General features: G+C 43.2%; 1 protein-coding gene across 1 annotated transcript in view; it reads right to left on the reverse strand.

The window, feature by feature from the left end:
• nphs1 (NPHS1 adhesion molecule, nephrin) overlaps nucleotides 1–11,648 on the reverse strand; it is a 45,286-nt gene extending 33,638 nt beyond the window's left edge. Inside the window, exons 1-3 of the mRNA XM_085365822.1 lie at nucleotides 11,585–11,648; nucleotides 4,911–5,105; nucleotides 1,074–1,196 (exon numbers count right to left, since the gene is read on the reverse strand). Of these exons, the coding sequence (XP_085221948.1) occupies nucleotides 1,074–1,196; nucleotides 4,911–5,105; nucleotides 11,585–11,648 (382 nt within the window). The remainder of the gene's footprint in view (nucleotides 1–1,073; nucleotides 1,197–4,910; nucleotides 5,106–11,584) is intronic.
• Nucleotides 11,649–24,027: the final 12,379 nt, after the last annotated feature.

The raw sequence follows: 24,027 nt of genomic DNA on the forward strand, positions 1-24,027 counted from the left end.
AAAGAGAAAGCCTGCGAGCCAAGAGAGAGGGTGAAATTGTGCGGGGGAGAGAATAGGGAGGGGGATGTAAGTAAATGAAGTGCGCCTGGAGAAGAAAGGTTCTTTTAGAGTCCTTTCCTTACCACATATGGGCTTGCTCCCACAAGCAAAAGGGTTAGGGAGAGAGAAACACCGGTTGTTATAGAGTGACTACAGGTGGTCTAATGTAGTTGCACAATAACATCTATTCCATTCCATGTCTGAGAAGGAACTTTTCAATCACTTCTGTTAAAATGTATTCCTGCGCAAGGAAGAGACATGAATCGCCTTGAGGCTTGCTAGAGAAGCCAGGCTGCTCTTTATATTTTCCAGCTGCTAGTTAAAGCCACAGACCCTTCTGGAACATGTAAAGGTGGCATAGTACTTGAATACTGTTTGAAAAGTTTGCAGAATTGTGAGCACAAAACTGAAACAACCTTCTTAATATTGTCTAGATCCCCCCCTGTACTAATAAAAAAGCTCTGAACCCCTGGAGGCTGGGTCATTACCCTTGTCAGGTTCCTCGAGCCATTCTTCATCAATGTGTTGGAGTGCACACTGTTCTGCTGAGGGAGGCTACGGCCATTCAGGACTACCTTTGTGTTCTTGGTTGGCAGCAATGCTGGGTAATTGTTATATCTCCAAGTAACAGTCTCATTAATGTGAGGACCCAAGGTTTTCCATCAAAACATTAATTTTAACGAGATGATCAATATGATTCACTTCACCTGGTGGTACTTTTAATGCTGTGGTTGATCAGTGTATTATTGAATAAAACTGCTACAGTAAACACGCCGTACCAAGGGCAAAGTAACTTAAAACTGTCCTTCAAATGCAATTGCCGTATCTTACACAAATAAAAGCTCTTTATCAATAGAAATGAATATTTAACAGCTCTTTGTATGCTGATTACTGGTCAAGAGGTCACAAATGTTACTGGAGTACTGAGGATGCTCACTGTGCCTTCTAACATGCATTTTGTTACTCGGGGAAAAAAAAGAAAAAAGAAAACATGATTATTATTAGACTCCACAACCTTTTTTGTCCCCCCTTACTTCGTACGTCGAGCCAGGCCAGCCTGGAAATGATTCCACTGCTGGACTCAGATGAGGTCACTTGACATTCATATTGAGTGTCATCTTCCAGTTGAGCATCTTCAATCTGAAGATGATACTGGCCTGGAACAGAGATGGAGAGATGAACTGTGTTGGAGAGATGCTACATATGTAGATAATTACAAAAAGAATGGGTTCATTTTCCTATGCGTCCCCTTCTACTGAGTATAACTTAGGAGGTCCTAACATTTATAGTATTTATATATTGACAAGCATTTAGCATTTTTAGAGGCCTTTTTTTAAATTTACATAATGCCAAAATTAACTATCAAAGAGAAACTGACAATGGGTTTAATGTAGAGAGCACCTAATTTTAGTTCTACCAAATGCTTTACAATATCTTCTCATTTACCCAATTACAGACGCTCATGCAAAGCAGCTGTAACTAGTAGATCTGAGGTTTTGTCTTGCACAAGGACCCTTTGGTACGTGGAGGGTCCAGGGATCAAACCACCACTTGAGCCACGGCAGCTTAGAAATCTAAATGGCAGTCCTGCGCATCAGTTCAGTACGATAATATACTCCACTGCTGACATTCCTGTTTGATTTGACTATAAACAGCCAGTTTTCTTATTTCTGTAAAATATAAACATTTCACTTGGTGAGAATCTCCAGCTGCAGGCATTTCCATTGACATGCTAGTGGTTGTTTATACTCACAGCATTTTGTTTCAGAATGAATTTCCAGTGTGGTAAATGAAATCCAATCCCAAATTCACAACGCAGACTGAATAAAATGTCTATTAATTGATGCCAGGCAGAATCCCTCACTCTGCATCTCTCTTCTGATAGTGTGGCATGCCAACAGGGCTTGATTTGTTTGATGCATTGCCATAACCTGTGGGGATTAGATGATGTTCAACGTTGGTTTTCCAGCTCCTGATGGCTCACAGCCTACTAATATGTGGAAAATAGTATCTTAGTCTGACAACCACACAGGCCTACAAATACATGTGTCAAGTACGCTGGCAAGATAATTAACACCAACCAGAAGCAATTTTCACATCTAAGTTATCATTGAGTGCAGAAAGAAAGAGACATTGGAGTTATTAATCATATTCCTCTTTCCTGAAATTACTCACAAATAGTCCAATCAAGTTGTAGAGACTGGCAGAGGCTGCAATGAGAATTGGTTATTTGCCCATTACTCTGTATCTATTTCATCTAGGGCCTTTGAAATTTTTGGATACAGTACATGTCATGGTCCTGGGTCGTGCGACCCAGTGTTTTGTGTTTTAGCCTATTTTGATGTTTATTCTTTGTTTAGGGTCACTAAGGCAGTCCAGCCATTTGTACATATTACCCGTGTATTAAGTCTCCCTTGCCCTTCGTGTGTTTATGTCTGCGTGTCTTATATTGTCAAGTCCATGCTGTCGGTTATGTCATCTCCCCTGTACTACGTCTCCCCGGTTCATGTGTCTTGTCTAATCTCCATGTTTCCTGTTTTACTTTGAAAGTCTGTATTCACGGTCAGTGTATTCAGTTTCACTCCTTCTGTCCTGTCGTTAAGTTCATGTGTGTCAGCTGTGTTCCCATGTGTGGCCACTTCCCCTGATCATCCCTCATGTGTATTTAGTCTCTGTGTTTCATACAGTCTGTCTCGCGTCGTCTGTGTTACCACCTCCTGTGTTCTGTACCTCCAGCCATAGTCTTTCCTTAGTTTTGTCCAGTTTAGGTTTTCTGTTGAGTACTACACGTATGCTGCCCTCATTCTGTTTTTGTTCTTTTCATCAGCCAAAATAAAAGGCTCGTTTTGTTGGAATCCACTCCTGCATCCTCGTTTGTGTTCGCACTGTTGCCTGACATCAAGAAGGTTCCTGGCAAGAACCTGCTGGCTGACTGAGGCCTTTTTATGAGTTTGCATCCTCTCCCTGTGCCTGATGGCTTTTCTCCGGGTACTGCGGCATCCTCCCACAGTCCAAAGGAATGCTTGTTAGGTTGGGGCTGGTGATTCTAAATAAGCCTGAGGTATCGATATTAGCATGTGTGGCTGTCTGTCTCTTGATGTAAACCCTGTGATGAACTGGCGACCTGTCGAGGATGTACCCCCTCTTTTTCCTGTTTGACAGCTGAGGCAAGCTCCAGCCTTTCTGTGCCCCTGAGTTGGATAAAAACAAATGGATAGATGGAGGGAGGGAGCGATGGATGGATGGATTTGATACTGTATAACAAGATAACAGCAACATATCTCAAAAAGCCCCAGTAAGAGCCTCAATTAATCTCTATGTGTGACTATGATTTATCAGTTTATGATGCTTGCTGATATTAGATAAGATAAAATCTGATTCACTTCTCTCTACATGTGACGTTCATTATTAACATTTTACCTGATTGGCTGGCTGCATGCTATTTTCTAGAGTTGTGTTGTTGCTCGTGAGCCATTCTTTGAATACAAAATGAGAAAGACAAACCTAATGCTTTGGTGCCTTAAAAAAAGCTGTTTTATCTTTAAGGTTCTGTCTTTACACTGAGAGTTGGTGCACATAAATGGCTGAAATCCTGGATCTAGGCTCATGTCAGTACACATTTACATTACTGCTTCAGCTCGGGGAAACTAAGGGTGCTAAATTTACTATAAGTGCATGCTGAAATCAACGCCGGCCTCTCTTCTGTGCGTGAATATGTGATTTCAGTCTTTTTAAGCATCAATAAACATCACTGATGACAATCAGTGAAAACTGGTGGCGTATAAAGTGCAGTCAAGTGTCATCTTAAATGATTTTGCTAGTTCTGTGCAGTGTAAAGTGATTGCATACATCAGTCTGCAGTTTCATTTCCTGGAAAAGGGTACCTGCACTGATGGGCATTTTATTTATGACTGAGCCTATGAGTGTTTGACAGCTTGTGTGTGTTTGTGGTCCTTACATTCATTGTGTACTTCTTTTTTCCTTGTTGTGGATATAAAAGGTGATTTTCTAACCCTGTGTCTATTGTAATGAATAATTTTCTCACTAACAGTTAATCAACAGAGAAATATTTTACTCCTCTGAATGTATTTGTGTAAACTCAAGCCATGAATAAGGGCGCACACGAGAATGTGCATCATTGTATCCCTTAGTGTTTATGTGTCACTGGTGGTCTCCCACACTGTGCAACAGTGAAATGCAGCTTGTCTAGTTGTGGGCTGATCAGGAACAGATGCTCTTCTCTTACTCAGGATTGCCTTCTAATTGGCTATTACTTTTTATAGACTGTGGTGCAGATTCTGCAACACACTATATTCTCTGCCACATTTCACAGATCATCTGGCACTCTGTTGCTTTAATTTCTTTTTTTTTAATCTTCATGTGCGAGTGACAGGATAAGGGGGTTGTGCGAGAGGCTGTTGACAATCACATCACCTCACCTCACCCCAGATGATACCCCTTTATAATAGCCATAAGGTTCCTGTAACAGCCATGCTTATTGGAGCATCGAAGCCATAACAACAACAACCTCATCTCATTTACTTTTAGAGAAGCCCCCTTGAAGTCGTACCGCTGGGGGCATCTTGACATGACAGCAGCATTTCATAATTAAACCATATAAACTATAAGTCACAACAAAACAAAGAAGTACATGGGATTCAAATTGTGCTACTATCTTTGGGAAATCATATGTTAAAGTGCCCTTTACACAAATAACACACAGTTCTCTGATGGTTTCATTTTTTAGTTGTTTAGGTTTACTAATTTTGGCATCTCTTGAGGTTCTGTTATTATACATGTTTATTTAGTTTTAATAGGTCCATCAAAGCTCAATAGGCCATAGACCATATTCCGTGAGTATCCCGGCTTACCTCTCTCGGGGTTTCCAATCATGCTGTAGCGTGGAAAGCCTGGCAGGCTTCTCTCAGGTCCCAGGAGGAAGCCATCTTTGGCCCACTGCACAGTCCCCGAGGCTCGCAACACCTCACACCTCAACACAGCTGTGGCTCCCATCCGCACAGTTAGATTCTTGGGCTCAGTCCTAAAGGCCTGCTGGGCCCGTGTGCCTGGAAACATTAAACAAAAAAACAAAAAAAAAGGAGAAGCAGGCGCATTGGAAAGGAAACATGAAAGGGATATGTTGGGATTTCATGAAAAGAGATGGAAAAGAATAAGAGCTGAGTATGTGTGAGGAGTGTGATGAAGGAAATAAAATGAGCAGAAGGAGCATGACAAAAACATGCACCACAGGAGAGCAGTCCTGTGGTCTTTTTGTTTGAGAAGGCATCCCATTGTGCCTGGCCACATTATTCATCTTGGCATATGTTTTATTGATGGGAAACTGCAGTGATACGGCCCTGAAAATGAGTCAATAAAGTAATTACTGCAAATTAAATCCCCCCTCGGCCATGCAGATAGGGTATTGGGAAGAGGAAAAAAAACATGGGGCACCAGAGACCTTGTTCACCTGTGGTTTTTCCTCAATGTCGATGTCCCACTAGCTAATTCCTCCCGGGAAGAGTAATGATTATCACTTTAATCCCCCTTGTTTGTCATAGTTGGTGTTCACCATCCTTCAGCCAAGCTCTGAGGTGACAGCCTATGGCGCAGTCCACTTGAGTCAGGAAGGTTACGTTAAAGTAGACCACCCACCAGGCTTTTACACTGGGGCTAAGATTATATGAGTATTACACACAAAAGTTTATGAATAAATTCAGTTCAAAAAGCCAAATGCAAGTGCATACTCCAATTAGCGTTTAATATCTGAGCGTAAGTCTGTTTAAACAATGCCCCACAGAGAACCTGATTCTATTGGGCTGTTTAAATCTTGACCTTCATTGAAGCAATGGCCAAGTTGTTTGTGAAGTGCATGCTCTGTTGCATCTGACAACATGAGTGAGAGGCAGAGCTCTCAGATCAAGGCTGAACCAGTCACCTCACGTCAAATATGAAGGGCAAGATTGGCCATTACAGAGGATGCATACAAACAGCCAAACACAGAAGCAAATTTGCATACAGTTTACATAAATGAATAGTCAATAATGATCTACAGTGCCTACTAAAATACTTCCACAATGGATTTTACTGAGAAATAGAAATATCAAAATGCAGCAATACAATTTCATTTCCATGTCCTAAAGTGAGCTGAATTTATAATCGTTAAGTTAAACCAGTTTTATGGACCATACATAGAGCTTTACAGTAATATTTGCATACTGCTCTTTTACAATATAGGTGCAGCTCTTTATCCATCACAGACACATACACACCACAGACACTTTGGGGGCAGTTTTTGTGGTCTGTATCAAGGACACTTTGGCATGGATGACCTGCTCTATCTCCAAACCACTAAGGCTTTAACCTACTTAAAGTGAGTAGTGTTAGCTAAACTTAGCAAACTTTGGATGTTTCTGTGGCGTTACAGAGATGGGTTAAATCTTTTTCTTGTGGACTTGATATTGCACCTTAGCATGTCACACATAAACAAGAGTTTTATCACCAAAGCACAAGAGGTTAATACCTCAACAACAGCAAGCATGTTTGTTGTGGCTTTTAAAAATTTTTTTTTATAAATGACATTTATATATACCCATAGGGGAAATTAAGGGGCAGTATGGTGACTTATTAGCAGCGGTCATTATCCAAGGGGCAATCTCCAGAGCTAAAAAATTACCCCAATGCTTCTTGTGCCACATGATGCTCGTTACTTTAAAAATGTCCAAATTTACATCTTTAAAAATATCGCTTACACCCTGGTATAAACAAATAAACACACACACACACACACAAACACACACACACACACACACACACAAAAGGTTTTAGCACCTATGGCTAGGTTTCATTATTATTATTACTATTATTATTTTGCTAATGCATCCACCTGGATTGATTGACAGGTGTCCTGATACAGGTAGGTGAAGCAGACCGGTTATCTTTTAGGCTTCATCCACCATTTCACGTAACTCTTCACTGTTTATGTCTGCTGGTGGTGCTTTTTGGAGCATTTTTAATGGATTATGTGACCAATATTATGAGCTGTAGTATGGCACAGCGCTAGTTTCTGCTTCTGCAATGGTGAGTAAAATTCTAGTATTTTATTCCTCTCTTGCTTAACACTATATGTATGTCTATACAATTTATGAATTTAGCTTGCTAACCAAACTAGCTAGCATCAGGTGATAAACTAGCATCCAAAACACCAACACGTGACGTCCTGGGGCCCGTTCTTCGTACCTCGCTAAGTAAGTTAGCCGGATTTGACTGTTGACGATTTCGCGTGATCCTGGATCGTTCGGTTCTTCGAAGCCCATCCGGGACTTGCTGTCATAGCAACAGAGCCGTAAGCGTAAACCTGCTCGGGAGCAGGTTTACTTTATGTAAACAGGATTAGATCGCGGCCACTCAGGTATTTCCGCTTCATGTATACGAAAGCAACAGCGATATTTTACCACTGTTGTACCATAAATAAATAACATCAATGTAACTAAAGATAATGCAGCACTTGATCCTTTTATTGATGTCACACAGATACATACAGGTCATTTCCTAAAAAAGGGAAATGTACTATTAACATTCTATTACATGTATGTGATTATTACAGATGTAATTCAGATTTCAGAGTAGTAATTGCAATTTACTTCGTGTAATCAAGATGGGAGACCACGGCTATAAAAGCGAAGGTGGATTTGGGAAGCCTGTTGCAGCCATGTCCTGTCCGTATACGCGAGCCACCCATTGCGGAAGGTGCAAGATTGATAAGGAGAGTCCTCAGAATTCAGCGTATATTGCGGGACAGACAGGATCCTTTAGCTCAGCGCGACAGTGTGCTCATAGAGAGATATCGATTTTCCCGTGAGGGTATTATTCACTTAACCAACTTGTTGACGAGGGGGTGCAGGACCACCACCTGTCTTTTTTTGCGCTGCCCCTTTTCTTGGTTGCTGTTATAAACAAACAAACAGATTATTTCAGGGTCTCTGTCCAAGAGACGAAAAGCAATATAAGTGATAAATATTACCATTCTGTAGAATATTCTTATATTTCACTTTTACTTGTTCCCATGTTCTAGTGGGTCCTGTTGTGGCTCTAATGTGAAAGGGGATATAATATAACATAATGTAATATAATATAATGTAATATAATATTGGATAATATAGTGTGATATGATAAATCTACCCTACCACCTACTGGTGTTGGCCAGAGGGGCCGATGGCGCGATATGGCAGCCTGGCTTCTGTCCCAGGGCAGCTGTGACAGCTACCAGTGTGTGAATGTGAGAGTGACTGAATAGTGGCATTGTAAAACGCTTTGGGTGCCTTGAAGAGCGCTATATAGATCCACTCCATTATTATTGTTATTATTAAATTACTTACGAGTTTAATTTGTCAGCAACTTTCTGCCAGCCCTCTCTCCTTGCTTTTGCAGCCTTTGCAGTGTTCCCTTGCGTTTTAATTAGACTCTGAAACTCCTAAAATCCCTCACTCAAGAGTTCTTGCTCTGCTGCCGAAGAATACCGAGCGCGCTCCTTCGACATTTTCGCCGACCAATCAAAGGGTTGCCGATCAATGTTTCTACTATCGATGCGTAGCCCCTGTTGGGCCACCCAGTGATCTCACATTACTTCATCCAGCTATACTAATCGTCAACAACAGGTGTGTTCGGGGAACCGGAATAGCGAGCTCAGAGTTAGCGCGATGATTTGATCTTGGATGTGTCATTTGATCTTGGATGTAGTAAGCGACGTACGAAGAACGGGCCCCTGGTGCCTGAAGGTAAGAGTTCAGTTCAGGTTTTTTTGACATTCTGTTGCAAAACAGCTGTAAAAACAGTTCTCACCAGCCAGCATTTGTCCATCCACCCCTTCAGCAGATGTGGAATAACGTTTGTATTCACGTGCAGTTGTGTTTTTGGTATTCTGATAGAGTCAGGTATTTATGCTTTGTTTTGTTCTTCACCTCCTCCTTCTCCTCTTCTTGAGGGAAATATTTTGCTTGTGAAAGAGTGTCAAGGAAGGCGGTAGGTAACCAGACTCAGAAGGCATTTTGGGTTCCCAGAGATGAGCAGTTTTTTGTTTTGTTTTTTTACAATCACCCCCATTATTTGTGAAACTTAAAACAAAACTCATAACAGGAAACAAAGAGCACACGGAATAAGCAACACACCTCACCTGTCAATTCCCCTTCTGTTAGTGTAGCCAGTACCACTAGTTTAAGGTGAGAAATCTACAACTCAACACAAATGGCTGAGAATCACATGAAGCTCACTCCTCTCCTGATTAACTCATTTACACAGCTAAATGCTCCATATAAGAAAACTATTAGGACAAATCACTTCATAATCCTATAAACTAACAAAAGGAAACATGCCTGTGCAAAAAACTCCCCTCTTCTTGGATTAACCTGGTGATGTCAGACATGACATCATCAGCACTTTAAAAGTCAGGAAATGCTGGAGGGATTTGGGGGGAGCTTTCCCACACCTGACCTACATGGATACTCAGAACAAAGAAACAATGGAAGAATATAAATGAGTTAAATCTGCAACATAATAAAATATAACGCAACATGTGATTAACTGTTTGCTTTAATCTGCTGAATGTTTGAGTTTGACTGCAACATAATGGTTACACAAACAAACCTAGGTATAATAAGTAAAGCAATGTTACTTTGGCAATAGCAAATCAGAGCAAATAAACATATGTAGAGAATAATGTGCTTAATGTGTAAAACATTCATACTTACAGTATGAGACAACTGAAGAGTCCAACTGCTCATCCACTTTCCATACTTATTTTAATGTTGTAAGTTAAAGTTATTCTTTGCTGTTAAAGAGCAACAATATTTCTTGTTTAGGTGACAGATCTACCTCATGTATCTCTGTTCTTTAATTGTGTTTGGTAAATTCCATGAACTGGAAGTCATTTGTCACCATGGAAACATGATGTGACTTTCACTTAGTGTTATTTACTTTCTTTATAAAGTATTTGATGACAAAAAAGCTGACAGTTTAAAAGAATTGTGACAATGGAGCAAAAGTCTTAAACAACTCCCACCTAAGCAAAGTTACAAGCCAAATTACAATTTAGTCAATAATAACACAACATTACTCTGGATGAAGAACTAATTCCCTGTGAATAAGTTTCCTTTATGCCCTGAATAAATCTGGTGGGAAACTGGTTGTAATATAAATTGTCCATCAGCCAAAAACAGGGAAAAGATTTAACCAATGATGTTCTACTTGATTAGGCAAACCGAAGAGACAGTGGAAATTTTAAGAGTAAGTCCTATGCACCTATAGGAGACCTTACCTTACTATAAACCATGATGATGATCCTCAAAGGAGAAATGCAATCTAGTTCTTGCATATTTCTCACACTTACATTTTTCAGACTTTAATATTAAAAAGACAAGCCGATACAAAATGCAGTTTTTAAATGGTGATTTCACAAGTCTGGGGGATCATCAAGATATTTTTTGGGCAAATATGAGACAAGCATTCGTGTTCTTTTTGGTCAGCAGTGGTTTTCACCCTGCTCTGGATGCCATTTTTGTTCAGTCTCTTTCTTGCTGCTGAATCATGAACTCTGACCTTAACTGAGGCAAATGTGATTGCAGTTCCTCAGATGCCGTTCTGGGTTCTTTTGTGACCGTCTGGATGACTCGTCCGTGCACTCTGGGAGTAATTTTAGTAGAGTTTCACTACTGTTCCAGGTTTTCTTGATTTGTGGATAATAGCTCCAAACCGTAGTTTGCTGGAGTCCCAAAGCCTTAAAAATGCCTTTGAAACCCTTTCCAAACCGATTGATGTCAGTGAGTTTGTTTCTCATCATTTTCTTAAGGTCGCAGCAAGTTGTCTTGCTCTTTGAGATTTTTAAACTTCACTTTGACAGACAGGATCTGTTTAAATCATTTCTGGATTCAGCAGGTCTGACAGTAATCAGGTCTGGGGGTGGCTATTATAACTGAACTCAGCTTTCTAAAAAATGTGGTTAATTGCAGTTAATTCATGATTTAATAATCAGTTAGTTTTCACATACACCCATGTAGCTATGGATGGCTTTTTTCTGTAATAAATGAAATCTTCAATTAAAAACTGCAGTTTGAATTTGTCTAACATGGAAATTTGTTTGATTATCTGAAATATGGTATATAGTATGATAGATATGGAAAACAATAAGAAATCAGAAAAAAGCCAAATACCTTCTTACAGCACTATATAAGACCCACAGTAAATCAATTATTGCTGCAGAAAACATAGCAATTAAGGCAAGATTTTCAACGTGTAAGGTGAAGAGATCACCATGAGATTAAGGTTGTACAGTGCTTTACTTACTGTACACTCCTATTTGAGGCAGGTTGAGAAGGTGACCTGAATGTATCACCGACGTTATTCTGTTTCAGTGAAAATTAAGACTTCAAAAAAGTGCTCTGGCTAGTCAACAGAGCACTGTTCCCAATGCTCTGTTGACCGGCCAGAACAGGGAAGGGACTTGGAAAGGCCACAGTTACTGTAATAACTCCACGGTGACATTTGATTCTCTTACCCAAGATAAAACAGAGAAAGGGTAGGACTGCAGGAGACACAATCCAGGCTGACAAGAAGTCCATTTCACCGCTGACACCTGACCTTCAACAACCCTGGAACAACCATTTAAAAAAAAAAAAAAAAAATCACAAATGACATATACACATCCACTACAGGCAGACATTAGGTTAGAAAGACAAGATGGGAAGGATTATTTTTCTTTCCATATTTTGTCATATTTTGTGAGTGTCGACATGATTTGATTTGCTGACAAACTATTTTTTAACATATCATTGTTTTGTAACAGTCCAGCACATGTTTACAACTCTATCTCTGCAGACTTCCAATTGATCATTCAGTTAATCAATGAATCATTCATAGTTCCATTAAAGTGGAGCTTAAGGCATTTAAAAGCATGGTTCTAATTTTAATGGCGTTTAATGGTGAAAAACCTTTTCTTGAGGATACACTCTTTGCAGTGTGTTTCAAATGAGAAAATGCAGAGGAACATTTTCGTTGAGCTAGAGTTAGTCTTGTGATGAGTATGAAAGTGTGCACAATTCCCTTAAGGCCATACACATATTTGTGATTAGTTGCACTAAAGACCTCTGTGGTCTCTGCAGCATTTCTCCTGGCTTTTCTTAAAGAATCAGCTTTGGGAGCAAAGAATGGAAGATAAAGGACCTTTCTCTCAGCCTCCGAGAGCCGATTTTTAAACTTAGCCTGTGGAAACCAGTGTATACATGGGACGCACAAAAAAATGGAACAAAAATGTCCTTAGTAGTGATCTACATTTCACTAATATAAATTTAGAATTTGTATTAAATTGATATTAAATTAAACCACTATCACTTGATTTATATAGCGTAGCAGCTGCCTTACCCTATAAAGTAAACTCTCCATAGCTTTTTGCATAAAATGGTTGATACAGTACTGTAAAAAAATCTTAAAAGACCCCTTATTTCTTTATTTCTTCCAAGGACCCAGACATTCTTGTAATTTTTAAGTTGGTCTTCGGCAACAGTCCTCCAGGCTTTTTGAAGCTGTTTCTCTCTGGACGTTGGCTACTATTTAGCTTATTGTCAGTCCAGTCCTGGTGCCTGTTGCAAAATTTGTTCACATTTGTTTAGTTGAAACTATGACAAATGCTAAAGATAACACAGGCATAGAACTTTGTTTTTACACCAACAAGGTGATTCCTAGTAGACTATGAGCCAAAAACCTGGCATGTCTTGGCATGGTGTGGGGGTTATCCCTAAAAATTTGAAGAAAATGGAGCGTTGGAGGACAAAAACTAAAGTACTGTAGGTGCAAAAAATCGGAACCAAAAACAACGAATTGTATCTTAAGGTCAAGGCCTTAAGATATCGGAAAGACCTGACCTAAGAAATAGGTAAGGTATATCTGGCCCTTTCATTAATCCGTTTACTGTGCACTGAAGTCTCATCAGAAATGGCCTGAATGGACGGGTGGCTCCCAAGAAGCCGTTCTTAGTAATTAAACTAAGAGGAATGCCAGATTACACAAGAACTGGACTAAAAATCAGTGTCAACAGGCCTGATGAAATGATGAATCCAAATGATTTCAATGAATCCAAATGAAATTTCCAGTTTAAAATTTTATCGATATATACAGAAAAGGGCCGGAGCGAGTGTTTATAGCTATCTGTAAAACATGGTGGAGGCTCTGTCAATGTTTAAGACAAGCCAATGCTGTTGGGGATTTTGTCAAAAATTATGGAATTATGAACACAGAAAAGTGCCATCAGATTTTGATCCACCATACAATACCATCGGGAAAAAAATCTGATTGGCAACAGCTTCATTTTTCAGCATAACAGCGATCCCACAAACACACTGCAAATGCAGTAAAAGCATATCTGGATTGAAAAACTACACAGAGTGGAACAAAAGGTAGCCAACATCTAAAGAAGGGCTTTGAATGCCCTTCATTAAGTCTGAAGAATTATTTCTGGAGACTAAAAGAAATCAGACTAAAAGATGTGTTAAAGATGGACATACAAAGGCGGCCCTACCAAATGTTAACTTTCGGTCTTGTTAGAATGATATAACCTCTGTTTTTGCTTTATATGTTGTAATTCCATTTGTATTTATACATATTTCAATTTCAAAAAATCTCTGCACATATTTTCCATTCCCTAGAAAAGTATAAAGAAACAAGAAACACTCAGAGAAAGCAAATATCCACCAAGGCAACTCACTCTCTGAGCAGTATTTACTTTTAATGGAATAGTGTTGCATGTTGCATATGTTCATTTAGTTTTCTTTTTAAACATAAGAAATTTGTAGGGCAGTACAACTGCGATAAGGGTAGCATGTTTACTCTGATTACACAGACATTATGTAGAAGTAGGTAATGATAATGATAGTGGGCATAGATTTATAAATAAATGGACATAAAAAAACTTGAGCTTATTTTATATTTTACAACAGTAAAATACTAACTAACTAGCAACCTCATTCTGTCATGCGGCGGCTGTGTGAAGGCAAGAGAGGACCCAAATGCACGGCTCTAGACACACGGGGATGAACTCAAAGGCCGGTCTTTATTAACAGAAACATAAGAAGTCATATAAAACTATACTGGGAGCAACTAAAAGCTGAGGCGCTGGGAAGACACGGAAAATGCACACAACCTAGAGGGACGACGCAACACAGAACAAAGGGACACTCTGACATAAATACACAGAAGGTAACGAGGGAAGTGGGAACACACGGGGAACACAGCTGAAGACAATTACTCATGGCCGAGCAGGGAGGACACGAAACTGACGATACTGACACCAAGATGTGGACCTTAAACACAACACAGTACACAGAGATGAGCACGGAGAGAGAGAGGCAGAGAGAGAGGCAGAGAAGAAGGATGAATACGAGGGGATGAGGAGAACACAGAACACATAGGATGGGAACACGGTACCAGAGCAAACACCACAATAAAAACATGGACACAGGGGGAATCCAAATACCAAACCAAACAAGCCAATGGACATAAGAAACAAAATACAAAACTACAGAAAAACTAAGAACACTGGGTCAAAATGACCCAGGACCATGACAGTACCCCCCCCCCCCTCAAGGGCTGGCTCCAGACAGCCCAAACACAGGAAAACAAAAACCAAACAGAAAACGACCCAGGGCGGGCGGCGGGGGCCTAGGACGGAGGGCTCGGAACAGAAAACAAAAGAAGAGCACAGCAAACACCGGAGCCCAAGAAAACAACCCAAACACAGAGCAGTTCAGGGGGCCGACCATGCGGAAGGCAACGGCGGAGACGTGGAACCAGTTCAGGGGGCCGACCGTGCGCAAGGCAACGGCGGTGACGTGGAAACAGTTCAGGAGGCCGGCCGTGCGCAAGGCAACGGCGGCGGCGAAGGAGACAACGGAGCAGTTCAGGAGGCCGACCGCGCGGAAGGCAGCGGCGGCCCTCCAGTCTCAGGCGTGCTGGCCATGGCCTGGTGGGCACAGGACCAGACGAGGCAGGACCAGACGAGGCAGGACCAGACGGTGGCGATGCGGGGGCCGGACCAGGCGGTGGCGATGCGGGGGCCGGACCAGGCGAAGACGAAGAGGCTGAGGCCGGACCAGACGAGGACGAAGAGGCTGAGGCCGGACCAGACGAGGACGAAGAGGCTGAGGCCGGACCAGGCGGAGCTGCAGAGGCTGAGGCCGGACCAGGCGGAGCAGAGGCAGAAGGCTGAACGGGCTCCTCGGGCCCTCCAGCTGACGTGGCAGAAGGCTGAACGGGCTCCTCGGGCCCTCCAGCTGACGTGGCAGAAGGCTGAACGGGCTCCTCGGGCCCTCCAGCGGAGACAGGAGGCTGAACGGGCTCCTCGGACCCTCCAGCGGAGACAGGAGGCTGAACGGGCCCCTCGGACCCTCCAGCGGAGACAGGAGGCTGAACGGGCCCCTCGGACCCTCCAGCGGACAGGAGGCTGAACGGGCCCCTCGGACCCTCCAGCGGAGACGAGGAGGTGCTGGCCGGGCTCACTGGAACCCCCAGCGGACGAGGTAGATGGCGGCGTGGGAGCCGCGGAGTCCTGGATGAGCTCATCCGAGCTTCCAGCAGGAGCTGATGTAGAGCCAGAGAGGTTTGGGACCCCTGGCTGAATGTTAAGCCGAACAGAAGACCGTATTGCTATCGGGGACTGGGCCAATGGTTCAGGTGCGAGCTGAGCTACTGGAGATGCGGATGAGAGTGGGAGCTGAGCTACTGATGGTGGTGAAGTAGATAACTGCACGGGAGACTGAACTGATGTCTGTAGTAACGGTGGTGGTGAGAGTGGAGTAGGTGGTGGAGTTAATGACTTCACAGGGGAATGAACTAGAGGTAGTGACGGTTGTGGTGCTGGTGGTTGAGTGGGTGACTGTGCTAAAGGAGGCTGCACTGGGGACACTGGAGACTGCACTGGGGAAAGCAGAGCTGCAGGAGACTGCGCTAGAGACTGCAGTGATGGTTGTAGTGGAGGTGTGACGGGTGGAGGAGTGGCTGAAGTGGCTGCGGGTCGGGCGGCTAATGGCTCAGCTACAGAGTGTATTAATGGCAGGGTTATGGGTTGAATGACTGACTGAGGGGCATCCTGTGCAGCTGAGTGCAATGATGGGTGTGGGAGCGGATGTAGGACAGGTGGCAGTGTCAGTTCCCCTGGGCCTACAACGCAGTTGAAAGGTGCAGGCACCTGCTGGACACCAGTCGCTCCCACCTGAGGAGTAGGTACAGGTGCAGAGACTGGCTGGGTCCTGGCGGGCCCCACCTCAGCGGTTGGCACAGATTTCGGCAGGGACTGGGCGGCTGCTGTCCCCACCCGAGGAGCCGATACGGGTGCAGGGACCAGCAGAGCCTCAGTTGACCCGGAAACCGGAACAGGGACCAGCTGGGCGCCAGCCCCCCTCACCTGGGGAATTGAGACAGGTGCATGTGAGTGCTGGGCCGCAGTTATCCCTAGAACACAAGGGGCCTGGGAGGCGGGCCTAGAAAGAACAGTCTGCAAGAGATCGATTCCCTGCCCTGAGTGAGCGGATGAGGAACAGCGCTCTGACTTCGTAGCGTTAAGTGTACTAAAGCTGTAGCTTACAGGCACTAATGCATCACCTTCAGTGTGTACAGACTCTAGAGAAATGTGATCAGCTGATGCACCAACAGTCTTAGAGCTTCTTTCTTCGGAGCTAACCGTACTTATACTGACAGAGGAGGGGTTAATAGCCGATGTAAACATAGGTCTGTGCACCGGAGAGGCAGATGAAACAAAGTCTTTTACCACCGGATCGCCGGAAGCAGTAAACCTAGGGTAAACAGTGGTGGGTGTAGAGCCCCCTGACTCAAGAACATTTGAATCAGTACATACGTCAGAATGGACAATCCCCGGGGGTGATGGCTCAGAAGCAACGAGCTGGGGTCGAGCTATCACAGGAACATTTACAGTCTTGGATTTTACTGTTTTACCATCTAAGGGGGCAGGTAGTAAAGCCCCAGGGGTGAGCTTAACTGCAAAACAATCATCCTCAGCAGACACACAGGTAAAGGGCACAGAAACAGGTGTCTCTAACTCAGGAAATGCTGACTTCGAGTTTTTAGACCTAGGAAACACTAGCGAAGGGTGATCTTTCTCGAATATGAGTCCAAACGTAGGAGAAACTGTCTCTGAGTTGACCCTCCGGGCAGTACAATGGTTCATAAGAAGTTCGGGTTCAGATTCAACGTTTACAGACCGTGAGCCTTTAGCGTCTACGGCAAGAGTCACAGAGTTTGCATTCCTGCATTCAGAGTAGTGAGAACTAGCCTCAGAGTGAACAGAGAAAGTGTCTTTGTCACTCACCCCAGCCGGCTGCCCAGTAGTCCCGGAATCCGACTGAGGAGAGGACCGGCGACGGCGTCTCCTCCTTAATGAGGGAACGGAGGTGACGGGGAAAACCGGTGATGATGCGGGGGTGACGGTCTCCTCTTCATCATCCGACCACATCGCTGCTAGGAGAGCAGCGGGAGAGCGACGGTCAGAGCTGAGAGGGGATGGAGAAGGGCTCTGCGGCAGCGGCGCCAAAAAACCCTCTCGTTTTAGCAGCTGCTGTTGCGACACCGAGAGCCCCGTCTGCTGCTGCGGTACCGTCGCGGCGAGCTTAGTTTGCTGCTGCTGCGGCGGCTGATGGGCGGAGATCTCCGTCTGCAGTCGCTGTGGCGTGGAATCCCGGGAACGGACATTGTCTGCCAGCTCACGGGCTTGTAATGCCTCCTTAGCTCGGCTCAATTCGTCGATAAAGCCTTCATAGCAGGTGAGCTGCTGAAGGAAAGGGTTTCCCTCGATTATTGCCTTTATGGCGTTAAGTCCGACGGAAATTGTCCGTGAGTCCGAGGCGTGGGTTATTCGTTGCACCAGACTCTGTACACGGAGAATATCTCCCTCACGGGCGGAGCCTGCTGGGTCCATTTCGTGGTTGCGTCGTTCTGTCATGCGGCGGCTGTGTGAAGGCAAGAGAGGACCCAAATGCACGGCTCTAGACACACGGGGATGAACTCAAAGGCCGGTCTTTATTAACAGAAACATAAGAAGTCATATAAAACTATACTGGGAGCAACTAAAAGCTGAGGCGCTGGGAAGACACGGAAAATGCACACAACCTAGAGGGACGACGCAACACAGAACAAAGGGACACTCTGACATAAATACACAGAAGGTAACGAGGGAAGTGGGAACACACGGGGAACACAGCTGAAGACAATTACTCATGGCCGAGCAGGGAGGACACGAAACTGACGATACTGACACCAAGATGTGGACCTTAAACACAACACAGTACACAGAGATGAGCACGGAGAGAGAGAGGCAGAGAGAGAGGCAGAGAAGAAGGATGAATACGAGGGGATGAGGAGAACACAGAACACATAGGATGGGAACACGGTACCAGAGCAAACACCACAATAAAAACATGGACACAGGGGGAATCCAAATACCAAACCAAACAATCCAATGGACATAAGAAACAAAATACAAAACTACAGAAAAACTAAGAACACTGGGTCAAAATGACCCAGGACCATGACACATTCTCTTTGTCTTGACAATGCTTTCTTTAAGGATATCACGCATTTTGGAAATAAGGGCAGATGTGAAAAGTAAGAGAGAGATCAGAGGTCAAAAACAACATGATATTTGGATCCAAACTATAATTTGATATTTAGACTCCTCATATGCCAGCGTATCATTTCCAAAATGCTGCCAATAAAAACGAAGGCTTGTAAACATACATTTAAAGATAAAATACATTTTATGAAAGTTTGACCTTATTTGACCCCGAGGAAAAGGTCAAAGATCCAAAGTAAAGGGATATTTAGATGCCCCATATAAGAATCCCTATATACCTATATGCTGTCAATACAAACGATGGTAGTAAGAAACACAGGTTTAAATAGCATCTTTATTTTAATTACCTTCAGATCAATCTACTGACCTTGAAGGAGAGCTCAAAGGAATACTTTTCATATATATTGACTGTATATGTTGAATACGCAGAAACTTGTAAAAAACATAGTTTCTAAGGCTTTCTGTCAGTTTTTGACCAATAAACCATTAAGTTGACCTTGAAGACCTTGGTAGACGTAAGCTACATTTTAATGGATTTGATCAGGATTCATTCTAAACTTTTTGACTTCATAGAGAGAATGACACAGACACAAATGTTACAGCAAACATAACGTTCTCAATGGGGGTCATGAGGGTTAGCTCGGGACTTTTGAATATTGCTGTGAGTCAGAAAATCTCCATATAAGTTGTTGTAAATGTTGAGGTAAGAGTACATACAGAGTGTTCTGGTTAACACTTGTATTGGCACAGTCCATTAAGATAGTCAATTAGAGTGTGCATTTGGATATTTTCTCCAGATAAATGAGTATAGAAATGTGGTCCACTTTCTGCATCGTGGCATGCTCCTGTTGTGAATGGTGACAAAAGAACATTTTAGAAATTAATGACATAGGCAGTGCTGTGGTTCCAAGCCAATAGCATTCAATATTGTGGATACAGACTTGAGTTATTTGACCTGGAAGAGAGCTCTGTGGATTTTAAATCAGTATGTAATCACTTCAATGTATCTGCTGCAGGAGTGGAACAAATAATAGTGATTTACTTAATTGAAAACTAAACATTTTCTCATCTGAACAGACAAAATGAATTGGAGGCAATAGCTTTTTGACGCATCTTCCCTGAGTCGATTAGTTGCACTCCAACAGGCTTTGATAAGAATTAACTCACACTTAATTATTTTTTCGCTCTCAAAACATTGGTGTATTTCAGAGCCCCAAGTATACTCTTTGAACACACAAGGGCAATTATTTCCCTCTTCAATTAATAGAAAATCTTTCTGAGGTTAAAAATGCCCTTCTTCTCTTTATCTCTGCCTCGTGAAGGTAAACACAAAGACGATAATTTCCCGGCTTCTTCTTAAGATTTTGTCTTCACGTGAATAGCAATTTAGCATTTTCCATCTCCCGATAAGCGCTGGATTCCGTTCATTTGTCACCATGCAATTAGAAATGCCAAAATCTCATCTCTACCGTTGGGATTTAGGCCTCAAACATCAACCATTTCCTGTGAGGAGGAGAAATGTTTGTGCAGCACAGAGCGGTTGCTGTTGGCCTCGTGAGTCACCATTTTCATTGGGATTCTTAATGAAAGCAGACACAGCCTGGCTGACCTCCCCACATTCCCATTACCTAGTCAAACAACCACCTTAATTGCCTTAAAAATACAGCCAGTCGCAAGAATGCTCATTAAATGATACATGTTGATTGCCTTTGTATGCAAAAAAAAAGTGCGACGGTGTAGCATTTGCAGAATAACTGTAACGTGTCATTCAAAATGTGGCATTAGATAAATACCAGACTGAATGGCAATTTAATTTGTCTTCGACTATAAGAAAGAGACATATTTTACTACTGCAGCACTCAATTGGTTCGGTGTTTTTTCTCTTTTCGACCTTGTTCTTCTCTAGCTTCTTACAAATGCAAATTAGAAAGTTTGATTTGAAATTTGATTTGCTTTTAGAGACAACGCTGCCACTCTCCCCGCAAGGACATTAGAAGTAGCTGAACTATTCAGCGTGACCCCGACAGGTAGATTTTTAATGGCATCTTTCATAACATCATCAAACGACTCAATACACTCAATCCTAGACCAATTTAACATAAAACCCCATGAAATCAGTCAATGCGCAGAAAATGAAGTTTCAACCTCCATGCAGCCATCCATTTCAGATGTGGTCATACATCTTAATGCCAACCTAAACTCTTACCAATCTCACCAATTGCCTGTGGGTACAATTACTGTAGCTTATAGAGGCTGTCTTGTGAACTATTACTGCTTCAGCTCTGAGTTGCTGATAAAGAGGGCTTCTAAAAGATGTGGATTAGATTATCAACAGAATCTAATTACATCTAAATCCTCGATTTCTCATTTAAACATGGCATTTTATAAGCAGTCTGATTAGAGCAGACAAGCTAAATCATATCAGCTTGGCCAATACACACGCCCAGTCCAATTTCAAAGCACTCAAGTAAACACTTGCTTTGTTTCCGGTCCCTTTGGCTCAAAGTGTTCAAGTTTACTGGATTACACTGACTTCGTTACACAAACTGACACACCTGCTCTCCCCAGGAAAAAGTTGAGAGACAGAGAGGCAAAGCCTCCTTTCAACCCTCACCAACTCAGGCACATCTGCCTGCCTAGGGTACACAGAAAAAAAAATGAGGCAAGCACACAGACACACAGAGAGGGCGTACCTCCTTCTTAAAAAAGCCAAGAACCTTTTGAATAGGTGTGCGAATTTGCATGAGAGAAAGGGAGCCGTGCTTACCTGTTGAGTGACGCAAAGGCTCAGGAGCGTCTTTTTTGTCTTCCTGATCTACAGATGACTCTCTGAACACAAGTGAGCCTAGGAGATGTTAAAGAATGCCAATGGGACTCCCCCATCTCTCACTCCTTAGTCTAAGACAGAGGCAAACAGATAAAGAGAGGGAGAGAAGCAATAGCGCGGAGTGCAGAATGAAGGGAGTTGTGTATGAGAAGTGTTGATGGAGGTGCTTCGAAGGGGGTCAAGTCAGCCGTGAAATAAATGTCAGAAAAACAATAACAAGGTTACAGCTGGCTTAGCAGTTCTAACATTTTTCTATGTATAAAGCTCCACAATGATAACTGACCACTTGTAATGTTGAAGGACCTCTGGTTTATTGAATGAATAAAAGCGGTAAAGTTATAACAGCTTGATAAAGCTGCAGTCAGCCAGAAATCTGAGGCACATGGATGTAGTTTCTTTTTTGCTCTGCTTTTCTCTGGAGCGTTCATGGTTCCCATTATTTAGCATTACAGTGTGCATGGGTTGAAAGGAGCAGAGCAACCCTCAAAGATCCAGATGCAACATGGATGTCTTTACAACTGCTAGTTTGTAACATTTATGCTCATACATAATGAATGGAATAGAGACTATCCACACGGCTGTATTTCCTGTATTCAATACTCCCAGGCTGATCTGCTCTATTGCAGAAGTGGAGAAAAAGAGGAGCCGCAGAACTCACTTTAAACACAGATTTTTTTTCTTTATTTTATTTTTACTTTTGATTTTTTTTCTGATTCTTGCCCCTTCACCCCCACCCACTCCTTTTGTCAATTATATACTTCCAACTGAATGGTCGCTGGAGAACACCACCATTTGCTCAGTGGAACATACTGAAAGCTCTTCTAGTAAGGCAACTTGAAGGTCATGTTGATTTTCCACGTGCATGTATTTTTCATTTGATCTGCTCATAGTCCATACATGTGCTGTGAATGCATGTACCAGCTATTTGCTCAGTATAACCACAGAAGCACTTGCACAGCTGCATTTGTTATTGCAGCGTGGGTCAGTCATGCAGTGATGACAATCCAGCCACTGTCATTGAGAAGAGTGCAAAGACTTCCACATACATGGCAGCACATAATACAGAAAGAGTGTTCTATAAATCTGGCAACTGGAGCCTTATGTTATGCTGCACAGTATGCTATGTGTACTGCATATGTCTCTGTGTTTGTGTGTAGGTCATGGAGGTGGGTGTGTGCGCACGCGTGTGTGTGTGTGTCCCAGATGTTAGCAGCTGGCTTGTGTATTTGATGCTGGCCCCACAGACAGTCATTAAGCCCAGCAGCCCAGGGCTAGAAGGTTAATTCCCCCGCCTGGAGGGGTCTGTTAGGTGGGAGGCAGGAGGAAAAGGAGCGGAGGAGGTGGAGTGTGAGGTGGAGAGGGTGGTGAGGAGGCGGGGGAGCAATGGGAGGCGAGGGGGCTGTGAAGCTCAGAACTCAGTTCACACAAACAGCACTGTCAGCAAGACTGGAGCAGCTCTACTGCCAGACGAAGAAAGGGGAGGGAGGGAGCTGGGGCCTGACAGAGAGGTAAGGAAGGGAGGGAGGGAGATGGACAGAGGACCTGAAGATGAATGGTGAGAGGAGGGGGATGCAAGGAAGAGATGGGAAATACAGTAAGGGGGCAAAAAGAATTCATGTCAGGGAGTTGGACAGGCAGAGGGGGAGATGAAGGGGACATGAACGAGCAAGGTAATGGAGCGGGAGAAACGGATGGAGGAAGGAGGCCGAAAGATACTGTAAAATGGGCTGTGGAGTGATGAATAGAAGACTAGAGAGGTGCAGAGGAAGGGGGGAGATGGGCGGAAGGAAGGCTGACATGAAGAGTTGTTTTGAAAACCAACAGGAAGTCTATCAGACCAGTGCGTCAGGGAAAGCTAGGAGGAAGATTAATCAAAGAAAGCAATAAGAACTACGGTGAAAAGCAACACAATATGTGGAAAAAGGAATGATAGGGTCATGTCCAGGAGATTGATTCAGAGACGGCAAAGTAGGTGTCTGGCTGCATGTGATATTTTGGTGTGTTGGAGACTTTGTGCTGCCCGTTAGGCGTGTGTAGCATTTGTGTGGTGGTGGCTGCTCAAATTCTGTCTCTTGTTACTATAAAGACAACATGTTTTAATGGTTTATTGGTTTATTACAAAATGAATATGCAACATGGAGCCAGTGGGTAACAGATTAAATGCTCACAGTGTGATCCCCACCAGTAAGAGGTTTTAACCGGTTCAGTGTCCAGCGTTCAAGAGAAGCGGTTAATTAAATAAAGAGAGGCTTCAGTAACTCTTCAAGACTTCTGAGGAATCTGACAAAAAAGGCCCCCAAGTTGTCTTTTCTCATTGAGTTGGACGGTTCTACATTCACACTCTGCATTAACTACAACTTTCTGACCTGATGATCTGATTGGAGGCCCAGCTTCTGTTGCCTGCCACAGTACAGCTGCCATATCAGTGATGATTCTGTGTTCTAAATCTGCAGACAAGGTCAACATGCCCCCCCCCCCCCCCCCCCCCCCCCCCGGCCAATCTGGCTCCTAGTCGACCACAGGAAGGAGATTTAAGATT

This window comes from Diplotaxodon limnothrissa, linkage group LG11, assembly GCF_057381915.1.
Source record: "Diplotaxodon limnothrissa isolate DT_005_m linkage group LG11, D_limnothrissa_male_GT1.1, whole genome shotgun sequence".
Lineage (NCBI taxonomy): Eukaryota > Metazoa > Chordata > Actinopteri > Cichliformes > Cichlidae > Diplotaxodon > Diplotaxodon limnothrissa.